This window comes from Diprion similis, chromosome 10 (assembly GCF_021155765.1).
Source record: "Diprion similis isolate iyDipSimi1 chromosome 10, iyDipSimi1.1, whole genome shotgun sequence".
NCBI lineage: Eukaryota > Metazoa > Arthropoda > Insecta > Hymenoptera > Diprionidae > Diprion > Diprion similis.
Window position 1 is genome coordinate 5,482,437 of NC_060114.1, and position 11,579 is coordinate 5,494,015.

General features: G+C 37.8%; 2 protein-coding genes across 2 annotated transcripts; both read left to right on the plus strand.

The window, feature by feature from the left end:
• Positions 1-4,628, plus strand: LOC124411204 (carbohydrate sulfotransferase 5-like). Its single transcript, XM_046890188.1, has 6 exons — positions 1-226; positions 1,967-2,106; positions 2,240-2,475; positions 3,058-3,256; positions 3,338-3,517; positions 4,143-4,628. The coding sequence occupies exons 1-6, from the start codon at positions 83-85 to the stop codon at positions 4,462-4,464; spliced, it is 1,221 nt and encodes a 406-aa protein (XP_046746144.1). The 5' UTR covers positions 1-82; the 3' UTR covers positions 4,465-4,628.
• Positions 4,629-6,645: 2,017 nt separating this feature from the next.
• On the plus strand, positions 6,646-11,184 carry LOC124411205 (carbohydrate sulfotransferase 4-like). The gene is made up of 6 exons (XM_046890190.1): positions 6,646-6,801; positions 7,776-7,912; positions 8,036-8,271; positions 10,005-10,203; positions 10,292-10,471; positions 10,800-11,184. The coding sequence occupies exons 1-6, from the start codon at positions 6,646-6,648 to the stop codon at positions 11,119-11,121; spliced, it is 1,230 nt and encodes a 409-aa protein (XP_046746146.1). The 3' UTR covers positions 11,122-11,184.
• Positions 11,185-11,579: the final 395 nt, after the last annotated feature.

The window sequence follows — 11,579 nt, forward strand, 5'->3', positions numbered from 1 at the left end:
GATACGACTCACTGATATTTCTTGTACAGTTTACAGTGTTCGATCATCCGTGCAACGGCACGAAAGCAAACAGCAAACCGAAATGTCGAAACGTGCAAGTTTCTACGGTTTGATCAGCGTTGGTATTTTTTTCGCAGTGTATTTAATTTTCAATGAGAATTATGGAAGACACTCAATGCGTAAAACAGAACCAACAGTTCCTGTTCCCCAGCAATTGGAGCAGAAGGTGAGTAATTAGTTCACACAAAAAGCTCGAATTTGAATCGTTTTACCGTTGACTGAGGTAATTAGTTGCTCAAAATGCGATACTTTTTGTTGATTTTACATCGAGACAGCCGTGCATCGAGTATTTATTAAACTCTGTTATTAACAAACTGCAAAAACCTCTTTATAAATGAAAAAAATAGAAGATCCGCGAGTCATAAACAAAAGCTTGAATAACGATGTCTTATTTTGATCGCTTCAAGATCGATAAAAATCAATTCGATCGATTGCATTCCATCCGTATTCGACTATAAGATCAATCCACTAATTAGTTTCACTAATTTGTTAACGCATTTTAAAAAATACTCAGTTTACAATGATTTCCTGATGAATTTAACGAAATAATCCTTCTTTCGGTGTTGCTAACGAGAATTGAAAATCATTTTCATTAGAAATTAAGAATATTTCCAGCAGTAGCCATCTTGATTTTGTATTCAGGTTTAATCCATCGTATAAGTATCTTAAAAGCTATTAATTCTCTTTATTCAGCACCGAATATATTTGCTTAACCCTTTCACGCATACATTTTTCCATACGTGCGATTCACTTGAGAATTTGCAATCGTGGGCTTTTGGGTTCGCCGATTACAAATCTGAACTTGAAATTCTAACATTCAAAATGGCGGATCCAACATGGCGAACGAAAGTTCGAAAAAAGCCTTAGAATTGACAAATAATGGATATACTAGGGTTCTCGAGGTCGCTGATCGCTATTTTACCATCAGATTTCCGAAATTGGAAAACCGAACCCAATATGGCAGTAAAAAATTTGACAATCGTTGGATTTCACTGAGTACCGTATACCTCTTACAAGGGGACCATCAGATCCGATACGAACAGATTTCGACGATTCTTATATATGTTGTAGAGGGACCTCCCCTGTGTACGAGGCTCAAATAACTCGATGCAATAATCTTTCGTTTCCGAGAAAAACACGCAAGAAATCTTACGATCCTCGAACTACCGAGCGTAGTCTAGTGCATAAATCATTGATTCACGGTAATTTTCTCTTCAAAATAATTATAAAATAATCTTTATTCCCGACTCAACCATAATGTTTACTTTTTTTACCTCAAAAATAGAAGAACAGTAGCACATTATTCCCTAGACATCATATTTCCTGCAAATTATTTTTACAGTTATTTCTCTTTTCCTTTTTGTATTGAGCGCTGAAAGTTCGCCAGGAGAGGGGTACACAAAGACGGTAAAAGCGGTCATATTTATTGTTATAAACTCATAAAATATTATTGAAAGTTAGAATAAAAAAGTCAATCCAAAAAACTTTCCAATTTTGTACTGCCATGTTCAATTGCACTGCCAAATTCCGGAAATCTGATGGTAAAATTGTGATCAGCGACCGCGAAGACTCTGGTAGATCCATTTTTAGATAATTCTGAGGCTTTTTTTCAAATATTTGCCAGTAAAATTGGTTTCTTTTATAAAAGATACAATAAATTATTCGGTATTTTGAATGAAATTCAAGATTTCTGCAGCATTTTGAATATGAATTGATGATTTAAGATATCAACTCACAATCTTACATATTTTTGCTGTCTCAATTCTGATAATCTCATAAGTATGGAAGACGCAATTTATCAACTAGGTACTCTGTTTTCAACTTTTTAATGAAACTAATTGTTGCACCTGATTTTGTATTCTTCCATCTGACTCACGTTTTTGTATAGGTACAATTATTACTACAGAACAGCAAAGCTGATACGAAGGATATTGTTGATCCCGTATCGGAATTAATCGATCAAATCATCAGTAAACAGAGGCGATTGATCAGTGAAGAGACGAAAGATTATTCGTTTCCCAATGGAAGATATAACATCAGTGCCAGGTGAGACAACTACTTTTATTCCCATATTCTTTACGGTTTTTACTCTATGCATTCTGCGTTGAAGAATGAGTTTTCGGATGCTGATACAGCGGTTAAGATTTTGAATTTATGGAGAATGCGTATCGGCTTACAGTAAACTCGAAGATTTGGTGATTGAAAAAAATGGAAGACCAATCAGAAGTGTAATCGTGGCAACGTGGCGAAGCGGAAGCACGTTTCTTGGCGAAATTCTCAATGCACATCCGGCAAATTATTACCACTGTGAGCCGCTGATTGCTTTTGATATCGCGAGGATTCGAGGTCCTCCCTTGGCTAAGAAGGCCTTGAAGTGGGTCAAGGATCTACTCAACTGCGAATATCAGGACCTAGGTGATTCCGATTTACGTTATACGCCAACATTTGCAGAACTCGACAATAGTTTGTGGAACATTTCTCGGTGCTGCTGCTATTTACACGTCAAGCAGTTATTTACGAGGCAAACCATGCGAATCGCATCGATAGTCAGCGGTTTTGACACCCATGTGGAAATCAGTTCTGTGACATTCCGCTGAATGACCTCGTCATTCTTTGTAGGGTTCTAGTAGATTTGGAGAAAATTAAATGGCTCTTCTATGAACTTGGAAATCTATGCCTCGAAAGCGTATGATTGAATTTTATCGGGGTTTGTTTTATTCGAAAGTACGTGGATCAAGCTTCACTAACGCCTTTTTCCGTCGAAAACAATTTATAGAAATCATTCAACATTCCTGATAAGATTTCGATAAATGAGGACATGACATTGACGTCACTGTTTAATTCATTCGACACGCGAATTGCGGTGAGAATGAATACCAATTGAACAATCAGGATTTTGATGAGTTGGCTAATTGTCGTAATCTCTCAATTACGTATGCGGTTGACACAATATAATGGAATGTCGTCATGATTGAAAATTCCGATCACGAATTTTAGGCGAATATCTCAGCTATGCCAAAAAGGATCTGTGGGCGTTTGCTTTTAATCCTTATTTGTGGAAGCAGTGCGAAGCTCACCAAGACATCTGTTTTTATCGAGAGTTCCACAGCTCGCTGTGCAAGCTTTTCCCATTTCAATCGATGAAACTCGTGCGACTCAGGCTACAAATTGCACAGGAGCTTCTTGCCGATGAAAAGTTGGTGTATTATCACTCATGTATTGTGCAGTTCATTCACAGTCTGAGATCCTTTACTTTGTGACGATTACCTTTTTACAGATTAGCCGTAAGGATGGTGCTGTTGGTGAGAGATCCTCGCGGGATTCTTCAGTCGAGAAAACATCGAGAATGGTGTCCGCCAAATCCTGATTGTTCCGAGCCAGCTTTGACGTGTGCAGATATGGTTTCAGATTTCAAAGTTGCTGTGAAGCTTCTGAAGAAATACCCAACCAGATTCAAGTATGCTGTTGTCTCATATCGCGAAGCTTTTTTTGTAAACGCAGGATAGTAACTGAACAAAAATACGTCTCGTTCAATAGATGATGCATCTCGTGTAATATTATCGTATCTAAAGATCAAACCTATTGACTGAACAAGCTGTGATCATTCATCATTGATAGTTGCTCATCGAATCTTCTAAACGGACACCAAAATTCGTTCATGATTCATGAAACTGTGCATTTTAACCCTCCGAAGGCAACCCTGGGTACTACGTATATTACCAAGAGATCAGACCCAGGTGATAAAATTTTCGCCAATTCTTCACATCTCCTTTCGAATTAAATTTTTGCCGCTGCTTCTGAAAGCAAGATATCGAATTCTCACTTGTACCATCAAACTTTCGACTTTTGTTAATTTTATTTCACTATTTATAAGTGCAGGAATATGAATTCAAACCATTATTATCAACGAAACTATTTCTGGGTAGTATATTACCCAGGATTAGCTAAATGAGGACACCAGAAAATGGTTACCTGCAGATGGTCGAGATTATTTGATATTTTATGGTAACAACCTGTGATGAATTGTCTCCAGACGTGTTCTTTGGATAGGCTTTATGATGAAGTGACATTATATTTCGTAGGGTAATACGATACGAAGATCTGTCCCTGGATCCGTACAAACACGTCGCAGAACTTTACAAGTTTTATGGACTCTTCTTTCATCCAAAAGCGAGAAACTTTCTCGAATCTCATACCAAAGCCAACAAGGGTGGGGTCTCGAGTACTTTCCGAAATTCAAAAGCAGCTCCGTTTCATTGGAAAACGCAATTGGAATTCAAGGAAGTAAAAGAAATACAAAAATCCTGCGCAACTGCTATGGAATACTGGGGTTATGTTCCAGCAGTGAACGCTACTCATCAAAAGGAATTCAACCCTCTTACAAACTACGTGTTGAAGTTGTAAGAATTTTTTTTTTTCATCTTACAATCAGTAACAGAGACTTGTGAAAATGTCGACGTGGTTGAATTTCTGTAAGTCGGGGACCACGGGTGAAAAAATATTTTAAACGGTTATGAACGCATTCAATCTCAACTGCTTGTACAACTGCGTAACATAATATTGTACAGTTTTGTGAATTCTTATCTTATTGTAATTCAGGTGACACGATATTGTGATATTTATGTAAGTTCAAAAATTTGTTCAAATCCTACAACTACCCGTCTCATCCTACTTCAATCGACGTTACAGATATCATATTTTCGAGGGGTTTTCTAAACAGATAGAATAAACACTCACGAATACATGTACGTACCTTTTTCAATTTTACGAAAGCTTCAAAATTTCTTCCGCAATAATTACACACGTTGCAAATCTGTTTTTTCACACTCTTGTAAGTTTGGAAACTGTTCGAAAACTTTTTCGTATTTATTTATTCATGGTGTTTCCCTAGATAATGAAATCACGTTCAGACAAAAAAATGCACTGACTTTCCATGTAGAATGATTCCGAGTAGAATTCAGTCGGTTCTGTATTTTTCCCAATTTCTAAACATCGAATTTTCTACATTTTTAATTCATACTCCGCGTTTCTGTAATGTGAAATTGTACGAATTATACTTCAAGCTATTTGGAACTCTATATTTTAAGGCTTATCGTTGATCGATTGTGTGATCACTCGATATTTTCATCCCGAATCGTCACCCCCACATAGACACCCGTTTTTTTAAGACTGCCTGACTGGAATCCATTATCCCCGTCTCTAGTTGTTGAATATGTCTCATGTTCCGCGCATTTTTTGCCAAATTAAGGCATCAATTGACCAAGTTTCATCCCGATCGCTTGAACAGTATAGAAGTTTTGGCTCGCAGCGTTTTCGACGTGTTCAACGCGACTTTATAAGCACCTTAAGCATCTAGGACCGCACTCAAACGTCCTTTGTTATCTACGGTGTGTAAGTATTCAATAGACGGGTCCGTGTTTTAATTTCAAACGTTTCCACGATGCTACAATTCATTCCACGTCACACGTATTCCACGACATAAGCAAAGAGTGTGTTTAGTTTTTTGCTTTTCATTATTTTTACCTGATTGTGAGCCACAGCAACACGTGGCCGAGATGCTAGTTGGATATTAAAAATTCTAATGCTATTCACGTCAATTCGAATCGTTTCAGTTTTTGAACAAAAACGAATATCTATAGGGATTGAATTGTGCAAAACATGTTGAATTTTATCACAGCGGTGAATTTAAATTTGTACAATATCATCGAATTATACGTTATACAGATTTAATAGAATTGAAATGGGTTACATTTGTACCTTGGAAATGAAACAAGAAGCTGGAAAAAAATTTCAAATCGATGTATACAGATTCGAAATAATATAAGACCAATGTAATTTAGATTGATTTTCGTCTATCACACGCAATTGGTTTTCACGTAAAGTTTCGTAGCGACGGTTCCGTTCCGATACGTTTATATTTTTTCGATCACTCTCATGGACGGAAACAAGTGTTTCAAGAGCGTTTGCAGATACGGATAAAATCAGAGACTCGCAACTCCGCGTCGAATGAACACTGATCCCCTCCACCTGTAAAAATTTCACTCATCATTATAAGTGAACCCTTTGCATCAGCGTAAAAGACAGTAGTTAGACGTGAGCAAAAGTATCGGTTGATGTTGTCACCTTAGCGTGGTTGGGAAACGTAAAAATTATTTTTCAACAAAAGTTTATCAATTGATAATGAATTTACAATCGAAATAAATTGTGCACTGTAATTTCAAGAAGTTGATATGAAAATTTTCGCGTCATATATTGCGTAAAATTTTTCTCTGCGAAGCTTGACTCACTGTGCAATTTCTTGAAAAACGGCTATCGCATCACGAAGTGTTTGATTCCGTACAGAAGAAAGTTTTCAAAACACAATACCCAATAGATTATGTAATTTGTTACGTGGATAATTACAATAAAAAATATACGTGATTAGGGCACATATTAAATGATCGAACGATCAGAAATTCAAAACTTCTGCGTGACGCGTTTTTCCAACAATTCGACTTCCGGTTTTACACCGTATAATATAATGACAAAACATCAAAAATCAATTTGTTAAGAAATTCAATAAGTTTAACCGATGTTTGACTGACAATGAGCCACTGGACAATGTCGAAGATAACAAACTTTTTCGGCTTATTAGGATTAGGATGTTTCTTCTCGGTGCTTTTATTCTTCAATGGGAAATATGACAGCCCTTCAATGCACGAAATACAGCCGTCGGCAGCCTTTCTTGAGGCAGAGAAAAACGTAAGTTCGATCAGAAATCCTGACTGCGAATTAATTAAGCTTATCAGCTTTCTTGTTATCAAACATTATTCGATTAGATACATGAAATACACCCACAGAATTTTACAATCCGGAAGTATGGATATCCATATCAATTAATATGAGTATCAAACTGTCGAATCAAATTATATCTCAGAGGAATTGGTCGCTCGATAAGATATTTTGTAAGCAGCATGTACAAGTCTATACACTTACGTAATAATACGTACGCATATATGTATACAACGATTGCATGAGCCAGACTGACAACAGAAATTATTACCAATCTAATGCTACCGAATCATGATCTATATTTTGTCTACACTTGAATTCCTGAACGTCAATTTTTCTCCAAAAAAGTAAACGTCGAAGGAAAATGATTGTGGGGTTTCATTCCCAACCTTTTCAGCAGCACTGCTTACAAGCTGGACGCTAGGAAATAAGTTTTTCATTTCCGTGTGCTGAGCGTTCATCTGTTCAAATATCGCCTTGGTATTTGGTAGCAACAGAAATATGTTAAATGAACCAATCGCCAGAATGATCCAGTCGCCAGAATGATCAAGAAGCTAATATCACAACTGAAATAGATTTTATAAAAATGGTCTTAAAATCGATGGTCATTTTTTAATCACTGTTGTTTGGGTGCTTTTGAATTTAAAAAAAATGGGTCTGTTCACTTATGACCTTGGAGACGACAAAAAGGAGCGAATACAACTGTTATTATGATCGGATTTGTAAATTTTTTAATTAAAAAATTGATCATTTTTATTTAACGTTGAATATTATATTGATTCTAAGTCGAAATCAATAAACAGAAATTTAATAGCGTATTACCATTAGAAAAACAATACCGCTATAGAAGAATATAGTATCCTTCAAATTGATTGTTTTATTTTCAGTCTTTCAGCGAACAATAATTTTTATTTCTTTCCTAATGCCACACATAATTATTTCAGAATACCACAGCTAATAAGAAACGAAATGATTCCAAATCGAAAGTTATCGAAGAAATCCTTAATAGGCAGAGAGAATTCATCAACACCGACATGAAGGGCTACCAATATCCCAACGGAAAATACAATATCAGTGCCAGGTGAGGAAACTGTTCTTAACGACTGAATCTTCTCACATTTTTAACTCGCTCTACTCTGTCATCCTAAAGCTTCCAAATTCTGCCAAGGTTTTGAATTCGTAGAAAATTCATATTGCATTTCAGCAAACTTGAGGATTTTTTGATGGAAAGGAATGGAACACCGATCAGAAATATAATCGTGACAACGTGGCGAAGCGGAAGCACATTTTTGGGCGATATTCTCAACGCGCATCCGGCAGACTTTTACCACTTCGAGCCGCTGGTGGCTTTCGATGAAATTAAAATTCGCGGTCCACCCTTGGCCGAAAAGGCTTTGAATGTGACCAAGGATCTACTGAACTGTGAATACAGAAATCTTGGTAATTTTTATTTCCATCTTACATTCGTCACTATTCTTAGTACTTCTCAATCAGTACAACCCAACCAACGGTAATGGTGAAAATTAACAAATGCAGTATCCGAATGTTCACGTCCGAGCTTTGTCAAATTTTTATGCAGCCTGGCCTCCCCAACCTTCTGTATCTATCAAACTCGGTTTATAATGGGGGTACTTTAGTCAATTTCGACGTTGTCGTATATATCTCGAAGTATTCAAGTCCGCGTATGTCAAATGCAAAAAAATGCGTAACAGCCCCACTGTACATGCAATTTTGAACAAAATCACTCCCACACGTTTTCGTTCAACGCAAAATTGAAGAAATGGCATGACTTCTATCAATTTACTATCGTAACATCGTATTGGAGTGGTTCTGTTCAGAATTGCATGGAGCATGGGGCTGCTGTGCCTTTTGTGAGTTATAGATACTTGAACTTGGGTAGTTTGATATTATAGACACGACAGCGTCAAAATTAACCTCGGCCCTCCCCTTAAGGTCAAGCAGGTAATGCGAATTTTTTTCTGATCATGCAGATCCGAAATAATTTGTGTAGCAATTAGAGAAGGCCAAGCAGACTTTCATCGTCAACTGCTTGATGACTGATTACTGCTTCGAGTCATCGCAATAACGTACAGTCGGACCTCTCTATAAGTCCGTTCAGGCCCCCAAGGAGAAGAGTTTTCCTAACAATAAGAAATGAGGTACCCTCACTTTGCACTTTTCACCAAGCTATCATTCGTTTTCCGTCTCTTTCTTTCTTCGCACCGCTACGTCCACCGTGTAAGATAGAAGGTGGGGATAGATTTTTACTAAAATTCCACCAGGTACCGCTCTGACAGAGGTACTCGAAAAGGTAGCAAATTTGAATTTCCGTCACTCATTTGTTCACTTGGATACTTTTTTACGCAACATTCTTTACCCATCGCGTGAAAAGGTTTTATAAAGCGTCAAATCTGTATTTATGATTTTTTCACACGGTGTCCTTTACAGTACAATTGTTTGACAGACGCGCGATGTGACCGTTTAGGTTAGGTCAAGGTTAGGCAACACTCAACTCGAGCTCTGACGCGCGATGTTGGCAGTTAAGGTTAGGCAACACTCAACTTGAGCTCTGACGAGCGATGTTGGTAGTTTAGGTTAGGTTGGGCTTTAGCAACACTCAACTTGAGCTCTGACACGCGATGTTAGCAGTTTAGGTTAGCTTAAGGTTAGACAACACCTAAGTCGAACTCTGACGAGCGATATTGGCAGCTTAGGTTAGGTTAAGGTTAGGTAATACTCAATTTGAGCTCTAATTGGCGTATTTCTGCAGCAGAGCCACCTGGATGAGGTCTTTAGAAATGCCATTTAAAAATTACGAGGCTAGGGGTCCTGCCGACCCACCTGTCTATCTTACACCGTGGCTACGTCTTAATATGACCTGCTGTTCGAGTGGGGAAACGTTGCTAGCGAGAAATTGGGGAAACGTACTTATTGAGAGGCTGGATTGCAAAATAATTCTCCGCTTGCCCGCAGAAGATTTAAAATCTCATGACGCGTTTCGAGTAATTGCCTCCCCTGTCTTGCAGACAAAAAAATATCGCCACGGTACAATTTCGTCGACCAATAGGGATCCATTATTTTGCGCATGCGCCGTCGGTCACTCATTGTCAGTTTGATAAGATTCACTATTTCTTCTCCCGATAGAGAGTGTTGATTTCAATTCTGAATTTCAGACGAATATATTGAATACGGGAAAACACATTCCTTGGTTTTCGATCGCAACACGCATTTGTGGAAGCAATGCCGAGCTCACAAAGGCCTGTGCTATAACCACCAGTTCCTCAGCGCGATGTGTAAGCTATTTCCATTCCAATCCATGAAAATTGTACGTCTCAGACTACAAGTTGCACAGGAGCTTCTGGCAGATGAAAAGTTCGTATATGGTTATTGGTATAACACGTGATACAACCACAGTCTGACATCCTTTACTTCATTTGGTCTAATCACGGCCGTTTTCCAGATTAGCCGTACGGATGGTGCTTTTGGTCAGAGATCCTCGCGGGACTGTTCAATCAAGAAAACATCACTACTGGTGTAAACCACATCCTGACTGTTCCGATCCAGCTTCGTTGTGTGCAGATCTAGCTTCAGATTACAAAGTAGCGATGAAACTGTTAAAAAAATACCCAACCAGATTTATGTATGTTATCATTTCATATCACAATTATTTTTGCAAGTGCAAACTATTAAGTAAAGAAGAACACGTCCCGTTGAACGAATACTTTTATAAGTATAAATATACATATCTAATTGTTAGAAAATGAAGCTAAACAAGCTGGCAACTGGCATTAGTCATCAATCGTCGCGCATCCAATACCCTGAACGGATACCAAAATTGAAACATGATTGATAAAGTGGTGAACTTGTGGATCTTTCACGTGATAATTCGGCAAAATAAATTATGATGAATTGTCTTTAGCTATGTTCTCTAAGTAGGTTTGATAATAATAAGATATCTCATTTCGTAGGATAATACGATATGAAGATCTTTCCCTGGATCCGTACAAACACGTTGCAGAACTTTATAAATTTTACGGACTTGATCTTCGTCCGAGGACGAAGCAGTTTCTCGATTCTCATACGAAAGTGAAGAGGGGTGATCACATGAGTACTTTTCGGAAGTCATCGACTGCTCCGTTTCATTGGAAAACAGAGTTCACATTCGAGGAAGTGGAGGAGGTTCAGCAATCCTGCGCGATTGCAATGAAATACTGGGGTTACGTTCCGGCGATGAACGCCACTCATCAGCAGGAATTCAACCCTGTGACAGACTATGTGCTCCGATTATGAGAGATTCGGTGAAATATGAAGGGCTGCAATATTCTTTGGAATTCGTATTCTATAAGCGTGATATACTATAATATAATATAGTGGAGACTTTTTACACAATTATTATATCTGAACACTTATCATTGAAAATTTGTTATTGTAGTTCGTAAGCGCAATTTGAGTTGCATCTTGCGTACATGAGCAATGCATCTCTGCGGAAAACAAAATGTATAGCACTGTGTTGTTCCTACCTTACGTAACCTGGTATTAAATGAATAGATTCTATATGAATTTATGCGTATTTTCGTCGTATCATCAGAGGTGTTACTCCTATGATGCTCCGAATACCTATTTGGCCGTCCTCGAGGTTATCAGGGTGAAGAAAGAATCATTTAAATCAATTCTGAGGGGATGAGGTTGCTGCTCGACATAGAAGGTAGATTGGGCATAAAGAAGATGAGCTGTTAGACCAATTTTGA

Coding starts and splice junctions, on each gene's coding strand:
- LOC124411204 (XM_046890188.1), top strand. CDS start 83: ATGTCGAAACGTGCAAGTTTCTACGGTTTGATCAGCGTTGGTATTTTT. Junction 2,476..3,057: donor CTGCGAATATCAGGACCTAG/GTGATTCCGATT, acceptor CACGAATTTTAG/GCGAATATCTCAGCTATGCC. Junction 3,518..4,142: donor AAATACCCAACCAGATTCAA/GTATGCTGTTGT, acceptor TATATTTCGTAG/GGTAATACGATACGAAGATC.
- LOC124411205 (XM_046890190.1), top strand. CDS start 6,646: ATGAGCCACTGGACAATGTCGAAGATAACAAACTTTTTCGGCTTATTA. Junction 7,913..8,035: donor AAATACAATATCAGTGCCAG/GTGAGGAAACTG, acceptor ATTGCATTTCAG/CAAACTTGAGGATTTTTTGA. Junction 8,272..10,004: donor CTGTGAATACAGAAATCTTG/GTAATTTTTATT, acceptor TCTGAATTTCAG/ACGAATATATTGAATACGGG.